Here is a 19,497-nt window from a genome sequence, read left to right on the forward strand (position 1 = left end):
TCATCGTCTAGACAGACCATATTTGTTTTCCATGTCCTCAGTAAGCCACAGCATATAGTACTCACATGCTTTCAAATGATCTCAGCATAAAAAAAGATCCTCATTATAACAACCACAAGCCACGAAAAAAAAAAAACATGTTTGATACCCATCTTTCCGGCTTCAAATAGCAGTGAGCACTGAGATCGGTCGTTCACGTCTCCTCTGTGTTTGATCCCCACACCTCAGTCCAGGGAATCAATATTCCACCCGACTCCTCAGTACATAAGAACATAAGAACATAAGAAAGTTTACAAACGAGAGGAGGCCATTCGGCCCATCTTGCTCGTTTGGTTGTTAGTAGCTTATTGATCCCAAAATCTCATCAAGCAGCTTCTTGAAGGATCCCAGGGTGTCAGCTTCAACAACATTACTGGGGAGTTGATTCCAGACCCTCACAATTCTCTGTGTAAAAAAGTGTCTCCTATTTTCTGTTCTGAATGCCCCTTTTTCTAAACTCCATTTGTGACCCCTGGTCCTTGTTTCTTTTTTCAGGCTGAAAAAGTCCCTTGCGTCGACACTGTCAATACCTTTTAGAATTTTGAATGCTTGAATTAGGTCGCCACGTAGTCTTCTTTGTTCAAGACTGAACAGATTCAATTCTTTTAGCCTGTCTGCATATGACATGCCTTTTAAGCCCGGAATAATTCTGGTCGCTCTTCTTTGCACTCTTTCTAGAGCAGCAATATCTTTTTTATAGCGAGGTGACCAGAACTGCACACAATATTCAAGATGAGGTCTTACAAGTGCATTGTACAGTTTTAACATTACTTCCCTTGATTTAAATTCAACACTTTTCACAATGTATCCGAGCATCTTGTTAGCCTTTTTTATAGCTTCCCCACATTGCCTAGATGAAGACATTTCTGAGTCAACAAAAACTCCTAGGTCTTTTTCATAGATTCCTTCTCCAATTTCAATATCTCCCATATGATATTTATAATGTACATTTTTATTTCCTGCGTGCAGTACCTTACACTTTTCTCTATTAAATGTCATTTGCCATGTGTCTGCCCAGTTCTGAATCTTGTCTAGATCATTTTGAATGACCTTTGCTGCTGCAACAGTGTTTGCCACTCCTCCTACTTTTGTGTCGTCTGCAAATTTAACAAGTTTGCTTACTATACCAGAATCTAAATCATTAATGTAGATTAGGAATAGCAGAGGACCTAATACTGATCCCTGTGGTACACCACTGGTTACCACACTCCATTCTGAGGTTTTTCCTCTAATCAGTACTTTCTGTTTTCTACATGTTAACCACTCCCTAATCCATGTACATGTGTTTCCTTGAATCCCAACTGCGTTCAGTTTGAGAATTAATCTTTTGTGCGGGACTTTGTCAAAAGCTTTCTGGAAATCTAAATAAACCATGTCATATGCTTTGCAATTATCCATTATCGATGTTGCATCCTCAAAAAAATCAAGCAAGTTAGTTAGGCACGATCTCCCTTTCCTAAAACCATGTTGACTGTCTCCCAGTACCCTGTTACCATATAGGTAATTTTCCATTTTGGATCTTATTATAGTTTCCATAAGTTTGCATATAATAGAAGTCAGGCTTACTGGTCTGTAGTTACCTGGTTCAGTTTTGTTTCCCTTTTTGTGGATCGGTATTACGTTTGCAATTTTCCAGTCTGTCGGTACCACCCCTGTGTCAAGAGACTGCTGCATGATCTTGGTTAGCGGTTTGTAAATTACTTCTTTCATTTCTTTGAGTACTACTGGGAGGATCTCATCCGGCCCAGGGGATTTGTTTATTTTAAGAGCTCCTAGTCCCTTTAACACTTCTGCCTCAGTTATGCTAAAGTTATTTAAAACTGGATAGGAACTGGATGACATGTGGGGCATGTTGTCAGTATCTTCCTTTGTAAAAACTTGTGAAAAGTAATCATTTAACATATTTGCTATTTTTTTTTCTTCCTCTATGATTTTGCCATTTGTATCTCTTAAACATTTAATCTCCTCTTTGAATGTTCTCTTGCTGTTGTAATATTGGAAAAACATTTTGGAATTGGTTTTAGCTCCCTTAGCAATGTTCATTTCTATTTCTCTCTTGGCCTTTCTAACTTCCTTTTTGACTTGCATTTGCAGTTCTGTGTACTCTTTCTGTGTACTTTCTTTTTGGTCCTTTTTTAATGCTCTGTAAAGTGCCTTTTTTCGCTGAATATTTTTTTTAATTGATCTATTAAACCATTTTGGCAATTTAGTTTTACATTTAGATTTGTCTACTTTAGGGATATAATTGTTTTGCGCCTCTAGTACTACGTTTTTGAAGAACAACCATCCTTCTTCTGTGGGTGTTTTCTCTATTTTACTCCAATCTACTTCTGTTAGTCTCTGTTTCATGCCTTCATAGTTTGCTTTTCTAAAATTGTAAACCTTAGCTTTAGTCTTTACTTTTGAGGATTTAAAAAACACTTCAAATGAGACCATGTTGTGGTCTGAGTTTGCCAGTGGTTCTCTGACCTCTGTTTTAGTTATTCTATCTTCGTTATTTGAAAAGACTAAATCAAGGCATGCCTCCCCTCTAGTCGGTGCCTTGACAAATTGTGTTAGGAAGCAGTCATTTGTCATTTCCACCATTTCTATTTCATCCTTCGCGCTACCCACCGGGTTTTCCCATTTTATTTGGGGGAAGTTGAAATCCCCCATTAGTATGGCTTCTCCTTTGCTACACACATTTCTAATGTCATTGTATAACAGATTATTTTGCTCACCGTCTGAATCTGGCGGTCTATAGCATGCTCCTATTATTATGCCTTTTGAATTTTTGTCTGTTATTCTGACCCATATTGATTCGGTTTTATTTTCTTTGTCCAGGTTTAACACCTGGGCTTCAAGACTGTTTCTTATGTATAGCGCTACCCCTCCTCCTCTTCTGTCCTGCCTGTCTTTCCTATACAGTGTATACCCACAAATATTATATTCGTCCCCATCACTCTCAGATAACCACGTTTCTGTAACACCTATCACATCATAGTTACCTGTTAGTGCAGTAGCTTCAAGTTCTAGAATTTTGTTTCTGATACTTCTAGCATTTAGATAAATACATTTAATGGTTGTCTTACCTGAGTTGTTGTTCTTGTTTTGATGCGGTCTCCCTTCTGTTTTTTTGTTGATTTCTCCCCCCTTCCTTTCTAGTTTAAATGCTTCTGAACCTGCTCGAGGATCTTTTCTCCAAGTAGACTAGTTCCCTTGTTATTTAAATGCAGTCCATCCCGTCTATACAGATAGTCCTCGTTGTAGAATGTGGTCCAATGATCAAGATAGGTGAAGCCTTCCCGTGTGCACCACGTCTTCAACCATTCGTTTTGATTTATTATTTCCAGCTGTCCATATGGTCCTTTGCAAGGTGCGGGTAGTATACCAGAAAATACCACAGTTTTGGTTTTCTCTTTTAATTTCCTTCCTAGCTCTCTGAATTTGTTTTGCAGGGATTTTGGTCTGTCTCTTCCAATGTTGTTTGTACCGATGTGGACGACTACTACCGGGTCGTCTCCTGTTCGTTCTAGGAGCCTGTCCACGTTTTCAGTGATGTGCTTGACCGAGGCTCCCGGAAGGCAGCACACTGTTGTAGTAAGGGGGTCCAAACTGCGAATTGAACTTGCTGTGTTTCTCAATATGGAGTCCCCAACAATCATGACCTCCCTTCTTTTTACTGTCTTGTCACCACTGTCAATAGGGTCCTGGATGTTGTTCCTTTCATTCTCTTGTTGTTGGTTCTGCTCATCAAAATTCTGAAGTGACTCAAATCTGTTGGTTGTTTTGATTTCTGGTGGTGTTTGACGAAGTTTCTTTTTTTCCCTGCTTCTGCCTACCTGAACCCAGCTGTTCTGACCTTCTATCTCCCTGGTGGCTTTCAGTCTGTTAGGGGTGATGCAGACTTCCATGAATTGTGGGTGTGCCAGTTCCTCAAGATCCTGTTGCTGTCTCACTTCCTCCAGCTCCATTTCTAGCATGCTTACTAGTTTATGCAAATCCTGGATCGTGCGGCACTTTACGCACACTTGGTTTAGCTCCGCTGGGTTTTCTCGGATTTCCCACATCAAGCAGGTGTCACAGATTACTGGCTTGAAGACCATGTTGAGGGTTTTTTTTTTGAAGTTTAGTTTCTTCTACAGCCGTCAACCTGCTTTCAAACTGCTTCGAAACTGCTCTGTACTTTTCCACGCTGTACTTCTCCCACTCGCTGTCGCTGGGAAGACTGCCTCGTTTAACTGCGTTGTTCTGCTGTGCTGTCGGCTCCTCCCCTCGCCCGTGTCTCAAAACGGCGCTGAATTTGAATCAGCTGCTCCGAGTTTCAGCTTGTATGTTATCAGAAAAACACACGCGGCTGTGTTTCCCCAATGTCCTCTGTTTTCTGATTAAAGCAATTCAAGATGCAATTTCTCCTTTCTGCTTCGAAACTGCTCTGTACTTTTCCACGCTGTACTTCTCCCACTCGCTGTCGCTGGGAAGACTGCCTCGTTTAACATGGTCTACCAGACATGGTCTACCAGAAACCATCCATACAGATCAGGGTCGCCAGTTTGCGTCCAATGTCTTCCAACAACTATGCCAGGTAAAGCGTATCAAAAAATCCAGGACCTCATCATATCATCCACAGGGATATGGTGTGGTGGAAAGATTTAACAGAACCCTGAAGGACCAATTGACTAATAAGTTGATTGAGAGTGGAATGGAATGGGACGGTACATCTGAGCTCCGTACAACTAGCCTACAATACGAGCACCCACAGTAGCACTCGCTACACCCCTTTCTTCTTGTGCCATGGTAGAGAGGCTCGTCTGTCAATGCATCATGGATGATACAGGAGGCCCATTAATAGCCACCCCTGGGACCCCTGCAGCATTCATCGCGGGACTGTGGAGAAGGTTGACAGCTACCTACAGAGAGTCTGCAAGGGAAATGACTAAAAGCCAAAAGAAGCAGAAGGAGATCTATGACCGAAGATGCAGGTCACAGGAATTCAAGCCTGGTGATCTTGTTTGGGTTTCAGATCTGGCCCATAGCCGAGACAAACTTGCACCCAGATGGGGTGGCCCATTTTGGGTCATTAAGCGGATGCATAGCCAGGACCATGACTTCGGTGTTCTATATGAAATTGAGGACCCCACTGGCTGCCAGACAGCACCCTGGATCCTGCACCACAACAGTCTTAAAAAGCACCTGGGTGATGCAGAGACACAGTCAACAAATTCCACCCAGTGACGGGTCTGAGATGTCCCCTTCCACCACTTCTCTGCCAAGTGACCTTGGGCAGACTAGCACTTTGTCCCCCAGAGCTAATCCCTTGAGGGACAGCACTGGATTATCTTTGTCTTTTGCAGGTTCCCCTGATGTTGCAGGCCAACGGATTGACAGTCTGCTGAGACCGCACCCCCATGATGGCAACAGAATTCAAAGCCCCAGACTATCCTTCGTTGATAACAAGGGTGCTACAGCCTCAAGACTGATGTTATAGACCAGCTTGGGTCTGTCCCATGATGTTTCTGCAGAATTGCAACCTGGGGAGGATTCAGATGGCAGGAACTGTAATTTGCAGAGTTCCCAGGCAAATAGTCAGTTTCAGATGACCAGTAGAGGGTGAATAGTTAAAAAACCAGCCTGATTTAAGGACTGTGTTTAATTTAGTTATCTGTTACTGGAGTATTGGGTATGTGTAATTAATCTTGTTAAACAACTGCCTGTAGTTCAATGTTTGAAAAAAAAGGACCAACCAGAGACTCTCATTTAATATTTGCTTTATTTACCTAATTCTCTAGGTGTCGAGGACATCACCTGTGGGGCAGGGGAGTAATTTAGGAACCTCACCAATACTTTAAGTTGTGCATTTATTTACATCGTCGTACTTTGTGGTGTGTAAGGGCTTCCGTAGCAGTAGCACCAAGGTTATATATACTGGACGTGCTGGCGCGAAGGAGTCAGTCCAGAGAATCGAATGTGTTCTTCACTAGACACCGTATCTATGCGGGCAGCTAGCTAAAATACATTAAAGCTCAAGGTTAATAATAAATACTGACCTCCGGTCTGGACACTCGAATCATCTTCTACGCAAAGGTGCCTGTGCTGCTACAGAACCCCAGCCTCAGTCCCAGTACACTTTAACCGCTGGTGAGTCTGAACTGTTTGAGGTAAAATATTCAAAAGAGCCAGAAAGATGGCCAAGGAATAAAATCCATGAAAGGGATACTTCAGTTGTGCAGTGTGTTCTTCGACAGATATACCTATACCTACACTGCTTCGGTAACGCTAAACATGGATCCTGTTCTCAAACCTTCAGCTCTGGGCCTATTCCAGTTGTTACAAGAAGACCAGCACTGTGGGGAACATTCGCAGTTAAAATTGAATGCATTTGGTAGAATAACATTCTGATTCTTAAATCTATGAGAATCAAGATGCTGTGATGTTAATTCCGTTTGTCTTTCCCTCAGTCCAAACCCCCCCCCAAAAGCATTCTTGATTGATTTGTGATGGCGGTCCACTATGAAAGGTGCTATATAAAATAAAGGTTGATTGATTTGTTGATTGATTAATCTACTTCAAAGGACTACATACTTATAATAGGGTCATAAAGATTTAAATTGGGGAATGGTTTAGAATACCTGCTGTGCTGACCTGCCAGTCTTGTAGAAACAAACAAAGCCGATTCTTATTTTTTAATTAAGAATGTATGAAAAGCAATAAACAACTTTCTTCCTGTATTGGTTAAGAAGGGCGACACCTGGTGGATAATAATTGAATTGTAATGTCCAAATGTAATCTGACGAATGTGTAATAATGTAAATGATTACATTTGAATACTTTTAACGAATCTTGTGGACACAAGTTTAAGAGTGGTTTAAGTATGTTTTCCCAGTAACACTGAAATGTTTGTTGTGTTTTAATGAAGTTTAATTCTAAATGATTTTTCTTTAATTATTGTATAACATGTTGTAAGGCTAATTTAGTAAGGTGAATGAAATTGAAATGTGTATCGTTCTATAATCAATATAACTAAAGTTACATCAGAATGCTTTATTCTATATTATATCTCTCTGGGGAAGGGGGAGTTACCTATGTTCATGCTTGTGTAAAAGGAAATGCCATCCTGTGTTGACCTGGAAGTGATGGAATCAACAGAGTAAACTCTTTGGGCGCTCTATTGAAAGCGAAACAAGCATGAACTCCTTCTCTTTTGTTCTGGAAAAACGTTGCAATGAAATAAACTCAGAGCCATCGCTGGAATGGGGACCCAATCTAAGTGACATATTGACGACATGCTGCCAATATGTTGAGTCTACATTCAACTGCAACTCTGTTTCAAAGCTGACCAACTTTGACCATTTGAACTCGGCTCTCGCCAAGATAAGCACCAACTAAGACTTAGCTTTACAGTAAACTAATGTGATCCATTTGTGTTTCTGATGATGTAAATATCCTTCTGCCTGGTGTTGAAGGCAAAAGTGTACTGCTGGCTCCAGGGATCAGCTTAGTTTGCCTCCCCAGCACATCAGCACACAATACAGCTGGGATGCTGGCTCCGGGGATCAAACGCAGTGCGGTCTCCCCAGCGCATCAGTATGACAACCGTCTGGATTGAGCTAACTAAGCTACATCTCTGGGGTCTTCAAGTGGGCATCTTCCGTCCTTTAGAAGCTAGTAGTTTTTCGAGATTTACAATTATACTGTAAATACAATTATAGTCTAAATCATTTGTAGTCATTTTTGCATTACTTTAGTATAAATACATGTTAATTTGGATTCATATGTTGTTTTTTTCTGAGTTTATGTGAACGAAAAGACACACATTTGCCCGTTTTCCCATTGGAAATAGTGATATTTTGAAATATCACTGTCCTGGTCACAAAAGCAAAGTTTGTGGGGAATAATAGCCATTTTCTATACTTTTTAGGCATAAGCAATTAAGAAATAACACTTACTACCCAAGAACAAATAATAATAATAATAATAATAATAATAATAATAATAATAATAATAATAATCGTTACGCGGTGTAATTACTTCCATTGCCATGGTGTAAAAGCCAGTGGAGAAATGGTTCATCCTGCCATTATTCCAACTTCTAGGCTGTTTGTTTCAAAGTTGACCAACTGCATTCTAACATGTGTTGGTTGTTGAAAAAACAATCATAAGAACATAAGAAAGTTTACAAATGAGAGGAGGCCATTCGGCCCATCTTGCTCGTTTGGTTGTTAGTAGCTTATTGATCCCAAAATCTCATCAAGCAGCTTCTTGAAGGATCCCAGGGTGTCAGCTTCAACAAAATTACTGGGGAGTTGATTCCAGACCCTCACAATTCTCTGTGTAAAAAAGTGCCTCCTATTTTCTGTTCTGAATGCCCCTTTGTCTAAACTCCATTTGTGACCCCTGGTCCTTGTTTCTTTTTTCGGGCTGAAAAAGTCCCTTGGGTCGACATTGTCAATACCTTTTAGAATTTTGAATGCTTGAATTAGGTCACCACGTAGTCTTCTTTGTTCAAGACTGAACAGATTCAATTCTTTTAGCCTGTCTGCATATGACATGCCTTTTAAGCCCGGAATAATTCTGGTCGCTCTTCTTTGCACTCTTTCTAGAGCAGCAATATCTTTTTTATAGCGAGGTGACCAGAACTGCACACAATATTCAAGATGAGGTCTTACTAGTGCATAATTATTACGTTTCAAAGACTTTAAGATTCAAATAAAATCCTATTTGTTTATATAAGACATATCTACAGGCAACCAGAAGAAGAAAGTTTAATACAACGTATCACTTTGCTAAAGATTAAAAATATAAACAACGCAACTTTGATGGACAATTGAATCAAGAATTTAACGCAACTGATATTGTGTGTATTTAAAAACAACAACTACGGAAGTCGGAACCAATTCAACACTGATGGAGTTTATCTACAGGTTGTGACGTATGTAATGCTAAATGCAATTGAACTGCTTCCGAACTGAAACATATTGCAGCTTTCATTTCTTCCAACACAACAGATGCTGCTTAACACCGTTACTGGACGTACTGTGCTGCGAATCCTGCTCGCGTACGGAGTCACAGAGGAGTCGGCTTGATTATGAAAATGCAAATGTTTGTTTAAATGATTTCTAACTTCTATATTCTACTTTTGTTAAAAACGTAATAAACTTAATTTTTTTATGAGTACTCAAATATGCATTTGATTGATTTCAGATCCTTAAAACACACACACATTATATATCTACACACACACACACACACACACACACACACACACACACACACACACACACACACACACACACACACACACACACACCCTTACCACCAAAATATTTAGTATAAACTTTTAATGTTAGTTTGACAGTTTAGACTGGTTAGCCACTTTTGATGTTGATATCTGAAAAGCATATTTTTATAATTTATTTTTATAGCTTAGCCTCATTTGTTTTCTATCATGTTCCTTTCTATATATCTGATAAACAGAACACTGGAATGGTGGATATAGTTCTATACTGAATATGAAATGTTAAGGACTGAACCCCTATATTTATATTTAAATATTAATCGCATAATGTAGGCGTCAACCCTTATATAGACAAATTAACATTAACTAATGTTTGTATTTTATCATAGTAGTGATGTTACCTATGATATTGAGGTATTACTAATTATATCTTGTTTTGAAATCAATGCGTGGATTTAGTCAATACCTGCTTGTGGCAGAGCAAAGCTCTGCCCTTTTAAATTGGCAGGGATGGGGTTAACTTCCCCTGCCTGCCTGGGTTTATTATGTTCAGGTGGCTGGGGTTGATTAGTTGATTAGGTTGATTAACGATCAATCAGCGCCCAGCCACCTGATATAAAAGGAGGCCTCTGCTTCTCATTTGGGGAGAGGGAGCTGAGGAAGCAGGTTGTTTTTTTTTTTTTTGGGTTGTTTAGAAAGTTTGAATCCAGTGAAGGCATCGCCCAGCCTGGAAACTGTTATTTTTGTAAGTTTTGCTTTTTATCTTTTTTGTGTTTAAATTGCTTTGTTTTGGCCCTTGTGCCCTTTCATTTTGTGTTTATTTATAATAAAATAGTTATTTTTTTGAACTTCAGTCTGTCTCTGGGCCTCTATCCACTCGCCAGCCTGCCACATTTGGTGTTAGAAGTGGGATAGCGCCACCTAGAGGCTCAGAGCAGTATTTTTGTTTTGTTTTGTGGAATTTTTGGGATAATTTTTTTTTTTTTTTTTTTTTTGAAAAAAAAAAAAAAAAAAATGGGAAAGAAGAGCAGACAGCGGCAAAGGCAGGAAAAGCAGCAGCAGCTGAAGAAATGTAAGCTGCTGCAGCCACCGCTGGAGGACCCGGCCAGCCTCTTCCCCTGGTGTTCCTGGTGTGGGAAGGAGGACCATCGTTTGCGGTCCTGCCCAGACGTGCCACCGGCAAACTGGTGTGGCCGGTGTGAGGAGGATGGCCACAACTGGGCAGGATGCCCCTACAACCAGGCCCAGGAAGAGGTGCAGTGTTCACCCCGGGCATCAGGGGCCACCCCACTACCTCCAGCACCACCACCTTCACCACCGTCCCAGGAGATCTGGGACTGGTTGATGCACCCTGAGGCAGACCTCGTCCACGATCTCCCCATAGTTATCAACACGCTGTGGCGTCGAGATGGGGAGAGGTGGGAACAGTGGGAGGAACAACACCACCCGGCGTCCTTCCCAGAGGTTGCCCTCATGGTGGTTAATTACCTGGCGGTAGACATGGGAGATGCCCCGGTCACTCCAATAAAGAGGGGTGAGCCGCCTTCCCGAGAGCCAGAGAGGGGTGAGGAGCCGCCGTCGCTCCCAGAGCCAGAGAGGGGTGAGGAGCCGCCGTCGCTCCCAGAGCCAGAGAGGGGTGAGGAGCCGCCGTCGCCCCCAGAGCCAGAGAGGGGTGAGGAGCCGCCGTCGCTCCCAGAGCCAGAGAGGGGTGAGGAGCCGCCGTCGCCCCCAGAGCCAGAGAGGGGTGAGGAGATCTGCCGTCGCTCCCAGAGCCAGAGAGGGGTGAGGAGCTGCCGTCGCTCCCAGAGCCAGAGAGGGGTGAGGAGCCGCCGTCGCTCCCAGAGCCAGAGAGGGGTGAGGAGCCGCCGTCGCTCCCAGAGCCAGAGAGGGGTGAGGAGCTGCCGTCGCTCCCAGAGCCAGAGAGGGGTGAGGAGCCGCCGTCGCTCCCAGAGCCAGAGAGGGAGGAGGAGCTGCCGTCGCTCCCAGAGCCAGAGAGGGAGGAGGATCCGCCGTCGCTCCCAGAGCCAGAGAGGAGTGAGGAGCCGCCGTCGCTCCCAGAGCCAGAGAGGGAGTGAGGAGCCGCCGTCGCTCCCAGAGCCAGAGAGGGAGGAGGAGCCGCCGTCGCTCCCAGAGCCAGAGAGGGGTGAGGAGCCGCCGTCGCTCCCAGAGCCAGAGAGGGAGGAGGAGCCGCCGCCGCTCCCAGAGCCCGAGAGGGAGGAGGAGCCGCCGTCCTCCCAGAGCCAGAGAGGGGGAGGAGCCGCCGTCGCTCTCAGAGCCAGAGAGAGAGGGAGGAGCCGCCGCCGTCGCTCCCAGAGCCCGAGAGGGAGGAGGAGCCGCCGCCGCTCTCAGAGCCCGAGAGAGGGAGGAGCCACCGCTCTCAGAGCCAGAGAGAGAGGGAGGAGCCACCGTCGCCGCTCTCAGAGCCCGAGAGGGAGGAGCCACCGTCGCCGCTCTCAGAGCCCGAGAGGGAGGAGCCACCGTCGCCGCTCTCAGAGCCCGAGAGGGAGGAGCCACCGTCGCCGCTCTCAGAGCCCGAGAGGGAGGAGCCGCCGTCGCCGCTCTCAGAGCCCGAGAGGGAGGAGCCACCGCCGCCGCTCTCAGAGCCCGAGAGGGAGGAGCCACCGCCGCCGCTCTCAGAGCCCGAGAGGGAGGGGCCGCCGCCGCCGCTCTCAGAGCCCGAGAGGGAGCCGGGCCGCTCCAGAGCCCGAGAGGGAGGGGCCGCCTCCGCCACCAGAGGGAGCCGGGCCGCCGCCTCCGCCACCAGAGGGAGCCGGGCCGCCGCCTCCGCCACCAGAGGGAGCCGGGCCGCCGCCGCCTCCGCCACCAGAGGGAGCCGGGCCGCCGCCTCCGCCACCAGAGGGAGCCGGGCCGCCGTCGCCATGCTACCTTGGACATTCGGGGCCCCCTCAACCAAAGAAGGCTTGGGGGCTCCGACATCAACCCCGCCCACCACCACCCACCATAACAGCCCACCCAAGGGACATAATTGGACTCGTGGGGGGAAGGGGGGAGTTGGCCGATTGCGGCCGGTGTACGTTGTACATGGGGGGGAGGTGTGTGGCAGAGCAAAGCTCTGCCCTTTTAAATTGGCAGGGATGGGGTTAACTTCCCCTGCCTGCCTGGGTTTATTATGTTCAGGTGGCTGGGGTTGATTAGTTGATTAGGTTGATTAACGATCAATCAGCGCCCAGCCACCTGATATAAAAGGAGGCCTCTGCTTCTCATTTGGGGAGAGGGAGCTGAGGAAGCAGGTTGGTTTTTTTTGGGTTGTTTAGAAAGTTTGAATCCAGTGAAGGCATCGCCCAGCCTGGAAACTGTTATTTTTGTAAGTTTTGCTTTTTATCTTTTTTGTGTTTAAATTGCTTTGTTTTGGCCCTTGTGCCCTTTCATTTTGTGTTTATTTATAATAAAATAGTTATTTTTTTGAACTGCAGTCTGTCTCTGGGCCTCTATCCACTCGCCAGCCTGCCACACTGCTGATAAATACTTCTTAAAAGCAATTCCCAGTACGATCTTCAGCACACCCCGTCTTGAAATCCCCAGCTTGCTTTCTTTGTCACAAGTCTTATTGAACTCAGCTATGGACCACTAACAGACCACTGCTGGTAAAAGCTGAACTTATATATTAATATTTAAAAAGAATACGAATTACTTACCATACCCGGCTCTGCAGCTGAATAAAGAGAAACACAGAAATAAAACCAGCAAATTCTTCATCGTTATTTTGAAATTGAATGTGCAGCTTATCTGTTTAAAATACAAAACCTCTCTCTGAGGAAAATGCAGAAGTGACTGTCGTGTTGCAAGTTTCCTGTTTGTTCACAGGAGAAAAAATGACCAGGCTGAAATCACGACCACAGTGATCAAGGAGGATGGAAATGACATTTTATTCTTAGATTTGCAATTCTAGTATTTCTCTTGTTAATTACCTTACTGGTATGAGTCTTGGATCTTTAAACAAATGTAACAGCAAGACAGAGAAACTGCAGTAAAAGTGCTAAAGCACACTTAAATAAACAAAAATATAAACAAAAAGGCACAAGGGCAAAACAAAGATTTAAACAAACATACAAAAATACTGTTCAGGCTGAGCAGAGCCTTCACTGAATTCTACAAAGAAACAGTAAGAAACCACAACATACATTTACGAAACTCCTCTCTTCAAATGGAGCTCTGGGTTCTCCTTTTATGGGATGTGGCTGGAGCCTAATTAATCAATAATTAGCAATTATCTAGTTAAGGCTCAACAAAGGTGAAAGGCTAGTCTAGTGCATTAACTCAATCCATTATGCCAACTAGCCCCCACAACCACACCCCTCCGGCAGGTGAAAGGCAGGACACTAGTTTTGATTTGCAAACATGCCATATTTTCAGACTGTTTTGCATTATCACATTTGAATCAAAGGCGCTCCACAGCATTCCAATCCGAGCTTGTTCTTTTTTTTCTATGCACGCTGAATAGCAGAACCTTTAACCCTTTCTACCCACGCTCCTCGAAAGCTTGTAGACTGAAACTATGTATTTGTAGACATTTTATTATAATTGGTTTTAAGCTGCAGATGCATGTACAGTTGAAACCAAAAGTATTGGCAAACTCTGGTTATTAGTCCAGAATAACATGCTTCTAGGACATTCAGAAATGTGCTTTTTACATGGGGAAAGGCAATTTAGCAAAAATGGCTTTGAGTGTATAAAGCAAAATACAAAATTTCTAGTAATTTAACCAATAATCTTAAAAAAAACCAAACCATATTTCCCTCAGCTAAAACAGATTGGATACACAGCTTTTTTTCATTTGATTCCAAACCATGTCTATCGAATTGAGATCTGGTGATTGCAAAGGCCATTCCAGAACTTTTATCTTCATTTTCTTCAGGAATTCCAGAGTTGGCTTAGCTGTATGCTTTCGGTCGTAGTTGAATTGGAAGATAAACTGTCTGCCAATCAGCCCACGAGCAGATGGTATCATTGTATTTTGTAGAATGTTTTGATACATGGCTGCATTCATTCGATCTTCAATCACAGCAATGCCTCCAGTCCATGACTTGCTAAAACACACCAATATCAGGATTGAACCACCTCTGTGTATAACTGGAGGTACAAGGCTTTCTTCATTAAAGGTTTTCCCTTTTTTTTCTCCATTTTTGTGAAAATATTATATTAGTGCCATTGAACCAGATAATTTTGTTGAATGCTTCAGATTCCTGTTCCTATTTCTTGGCATATTTCAGATGGTTTGTTTTATGAATTTTCTTTAAAAGTGGTTTGCAGACAAGATCTATTTGCATGCAGCCCTTCTGTGTTCAGGTGCCTTTGTACAGTTCTTTGATGCTCTATTATGCCTGATGCTTTGTGGCAATCTGCTATGAGCTTCTTTGTCTTGACCATCATCTGCTATGTTGCCAAAACGTTCTGTGGTGGGAATATTATAATGTTGCTACTGCTATGATTGTTAAGGGTTTCCATGCTCAGATTTAAATGCTATTACGGGTTATAAGATTTAGGTATAATATAATAATAATGTATTATGTACTGGTAGTTGTCTTTGAACATATGTCCTCTTTCTTGCTGCAGGGCAAGCGGCAACTATAAGGGATAGAAAAATACTGACTACTAGCTAGAAAGAGGAAGTTCTCTTTATTTAGCAACCGCAAGCTGCATACGTGACACTTCACAGAAACACCGACTTACTTAGAATAGGTATAATTTTAGGGTGTTTGCAATTTGGATAAGTTGTTACTGTTGCATATGATTGGTCTCATCTTAATCTTCCAAGTTGTTGCTATCCAACGTATACTGAGTTAAGCTTCTGTGATTGGCTGGCAATAACTGTAGGTTACAAGGTATATATTATGCTTACCAGCTCTGCGGAGCTCAGAACATTGCTCGGTTTCCTAACACCTGCGTGTCTTGAGCGTGTTCTCAGGTTTGCAAGCCTTGAGTAATAAACTTTGTTCGATTCGACCTTGTTTGTCTCACTGAGTCTCTTTCAGAAGTTGAGTGAAAAACTTCCATGACAGTTCTTCAACAGATATTGAAAAGAATGACTTCTTTCTCTGGCTTATTGACTTTATAATGATGCTTTATTTTGTACATGCTCTTAATGTAAAGGTGCTAATACTTTGGCATGAACAAATATTTTAAATGGTTTACGTGTGTTTGGATATTGTTTATAAAGATTGTTTGAAAACTATCAGAACAGTGTATTTTGGTCTTTGTTGTATTAATTAGTGGATAAAGTTCACTTAATGCTTGTATACATGTATTCTTGAATGATTTTATATTAAGTGCAGGATGCCAATACTGTATACAGTCACATATAACATGACAGGAGCTCTAGCTAATGAACTAATTGCATAAATGTTACCTGCTGTCACACACTTCGATTCTGTATGTAGGGTTCTGTAGTGGATTTATTCTGCGCTATCCAAAGAGACTCAGGATTCAGGTTTATTATCAGCTCTAGATATTTTAATCAATGTATACAAGGGGAGAGTCTACAAGAGACTGTTGTAGAAAGAAGGGTTACATTAGATTTTATGCAGAGTGTTACAAGATACAGTGTGTCTCTAGTTGGAATGTCACAGAAGTTTGTGATAAGGCCTTTTGTTCATTGCATGTGGTTCCAGCTGTGCTGGAGTCTACCAGAACCAATTGTCCTGGGCAGTTTTTTCCTGGGGCCAGGGTGTAAATCCTTTGATCTGACGGGATCCTCCGTTATCACAGCACAAGACAGAATCATAACAAAGACAGTCTCAGTGTTATCAAAGTTGGTGTCCTGGGGAAGGGGGAACACTGTTGTTCACAAGCCCAAAGGGCCAGCTGCAGCTGATGCATTCACTGCTTGCTAGTCTCAAAGGCACCTCGTGTTCAATTAAATGTATATAGAAATGCAGGGTGCACATATAACACACAAGATTGAAAGTTCGTCAGAATTCCTCTTCAGTTCCTGCACCCCCAGCATGCCTAGTTCCACCGCCCCTGTTTGTGTATCATAGTATTCAGTCGGGCGAGGAACAGACCTTTTAAACAAAAGTGTGTGCTACATATGACGTGTGTTCTAATTTATTTTTTATCTGAGGCCTATTGACAGACAGATGGCTGTACTTTATATGTAATGTATGAAGGTGCTTTTTCATTGGTACTGAAAGATCAGTATTAAAAAAACACAACATGTGGCAGATCAATACTGTCAGTAACATTTCATGGTCAACTAGCTTCTATTTTAAATGAACAAATTCTTGTCGTATATAGACACGGTATCAGTCAATCTGAATTTCCAATAGCAATGTTGCTGGTGAAATTGTAATAGAAACACATTTCTTTCACTATGTGTGTGACTTTTAGACTGCAGAATACATTGCAATGAGTGTGCCTCGCGCTGTCGATGCATGCCTACCACAGGGCTCCCCTGGGTCCTAAAGATAGGATGGGATTGAAGTAACTGCATACCGTAGAGCAGGGTTAGCTGCATAATGAAGGCTCCCACAGTGATGCTCTCAAAGGCTGGCTCACGCAGAATAGTGCTGCGTGCGCAACTCGTATTAGTTGTCATCATAATACACTACAACCCGATTGCATGATGAGGGAGATTTTTTATGTTTGGAACAGGTGGAATGTCATTGTTGCTGGAGGTTTTTTTTTCTGTTTGTTCTTGTTTTTTTTAAACGTCTTTCAGTTAAAGAAAGCACTTGATTGGTTGTAAATATTTCAGAAAAAATAAGTACAGAAAACATGACATATCTGCACTAATGTAACCAAGGAGAAACATGCTACTGTTTTGTTTTGTGTGTGTGCGTGTGTGTGATCATTGCTCTGCTAAGCTTTCTTTTAAAAAGGGGGGGGAGGGGGGTGGATTCTTTTTTCTTAAGTGTCTTGAAACAACTGTAAATATATTAAAGAACGTGTAACACATTATTACAATTTAAACAGGTGTGATGAACTGGAAAATGTCTACATAGGAGTACTGGTGTTTCTGTACACAATTGAATTCTGTATGCCCGCATGATTCCATGCTTGTGCAGATGCAGTTTTGCAGCTGGACTTGGATACGTGATATTCCTGTGCCCGAGTCCTGCTGTGTTCTCAAGCACTGCCGTTGAGTTCTGCTGCTGTTTGCAACACATACTGAAAGATTCGAAGATGGCCATCAAAACATCGTTATGGGAAAACGAGTAGCAGAGCTGTCGCCAGGGAGAGAAGAACGGCAGCATATGAGGGACGCCTTAGCCCTTTCTGACCACTGTCAGCAGTGCGAGCGTGCAACCTCAAGGACCCTTGTGCCCAAAGGCAATGAGGGATCTATCGCATTCAGGCGATAGAACCTGGAAAAAGTGTGCGGGGTAGCCCAGCTAGCCGCATCACAGATCTCAGCTATGGAGACACCTCTAAAGAGGGCCCATGACTTAGCCACATGGGTAAGCCAGCACCATCATACGCAGCCGATCTAATGCGACAGTCGCCGTTTCGAAAGGGGCTGTCCCAGGGTCCATGTTCCATGGCAGACGAAGAGCTGGTCGGACTGACTCAGCGCTCTCATCCTATCCACATAATATGTCAATGCCCGAACCGGACAGAGAAAGTTAAACTTCCTATCCTCCTCCGAAGAGAATGGTGGAGGATGAAAGGACTCCAGTCCCACAAACTGATTCATGCAGAAGGCTGAAACCACCTTGGAGAGAAAAGCAGGGTTTGCACGCAGTGACACACTGTTACCATATTTCCACGTATAGGCGCACAGCAACCTAGTGGAATGCACCCTAGCATTCTGCAGTGCACCCACAACCATGTCTGAAAGCCCCAAGGCTGACCAGAGGTCCCTTTCAGGGGCTAGACCCATAACTGGAGCCTGCCCGGCTCTGGGTGCCAAAGTATACCTCTCGTCTGACTGAGAAGATCCTGGTGTTTTCGAGAAAGGCCGGGAGTAATGGTAGAGGTGGGAACACGTAAAGGAGCACCCTGGGCCATATGTGGGCTAGGGCATTGATGGCGAGTGGACCGCTGAAGCGGTGAAGGGAATACCACAAAGGGCAAAGTCGTCTCCGCAAGATCAACCTGCGCCCGAACCATTCCCAAATGCGCTGCACCACCTGAGGGTGGAGCCGCCACTCCGACAGACACGGATTCTCCCTCGAAAGGAGGTCCGCAGTCGGACTTGTCCATGCCTGGGACATGCGTCGCCCAAAGGGACAGCAGGTTCTGTTGGGCCCAAGTCAAAAGCCTGAAGGCAAAGCGATGTAACCCCAGGGACCGAAGGCCACCCTAGTGGTTAACATTCACCACCACTAATGTGTTGTCCGTGCAGATCAACGCATGCTCGTTACGGACCATGGGTAGGAAGCCCTGGAGGGCAAGGAATGTAAGAGAAATATTATAGAAAATTGGATTTGCCTGCCATGGAAGAGTACTGTAATCTTGTTCCCATAACCTTGTACGCTTTTGCCTACATTGCAGCTGCAGCTGTGAGACAATGGATAATAAGATGAGCTAGACTTGTCTTTCTTTTTTTGCTAAACACACAAAACAGCCATTCTGTTATTTGCTTCCTTAGCTATATACCACGTATGCATAGTTATAAATTGTTTCCCTTATATGCTAATATCTGAATCATCATTGGCTTGCCTTCTGCCGTACTGATAGTTTTAAGGTATATAAGAAACTGATCCATCCATGCACTTTGAAACGTGCTGCGGGGGGGGGTAAGGAGAGGCCGAATCACCGCACAGAAAACTCAGGACACTCCCCTGTGGGGACCAGTTATGTCATTTTCTATACCACTGCAGAGAGCTGGGGCACCAGAAAAAGAGGTGCCCCAGCTCAAGAAGGGCGCCAAAACATCTGCCCAAGCACCGTGTCCCTCCGAGTCCACCTCCCCCCTGGGACCTCTATGGGGCTAGAAGATGGGGGTAAAAAAGTACCCACCTCTCTCCCAACAGCATCCGAGGGGGGAAAGGGAGAGGGAACCGCGGAAGCAGCCGGACCCTCTACACCACACAAGAGTGCGCAGCGGAAGAAAGCAATTGACGGCGCTAAAGCAACACCTGCCCCTCTCCCCAAAACAACTGAAGGGGAAAAGGGAGAGGCACCCAGGGGCTTGAGCATCCCACCACCAGAGAAACAACCGCTCCTGTTGTGCCCCCCGAGATGCAGAATAGGGTGTCCTTCAATGGAATAAAGAGGAAGAGGAAGGCACAGACTGGGCTCTCCGATGGGGAGGAGGGAGATGACAGGCAGGTTGACTTTCC

At 44.0% G+C, this 19,497-nt stretch overlaps 1 protein-coding gene across 1 annotated transcript in view; it reads right to left on the bottom strand.

The window, feature by feature from the left end:
- Window positions 1-12,977, bottom strand: part of LOC121298672 — a 29,356-nt gene extending 16,379 nt beyond the window's left edge. Inside the window, exon 1 of the mRNA XM_041225850.1 lies at window positions 12,910-12,977. Coding sequence (XP_041081784.1) covers window positions 12,910-12,970 — 61 coding nt within the window. The 5' untranslated portion in view covers window positions 12,971-12,977. The remainder of the gene's footprint in view (window positions 1-12,909) is intronic.
- Window positions 12,978-19,497: the final 6,520 nt, after the last annotated feature.

This window comes from Polyodon spathula, chromosome 24, assembly GCF_017654505.1.
Source record: "Polyodon spathula isolate WHYD16114869_AA chromosome 24, ASM1765450v1, whole genome shotgun sequence".
NCBI classification, from domain to species: domain Eukaryota; kingdom Metazoa; phylum Chordata; class Actinopteri; order Acipenseriformes; family Polyodontidae; genus Polyodon; species Polyodon spathula.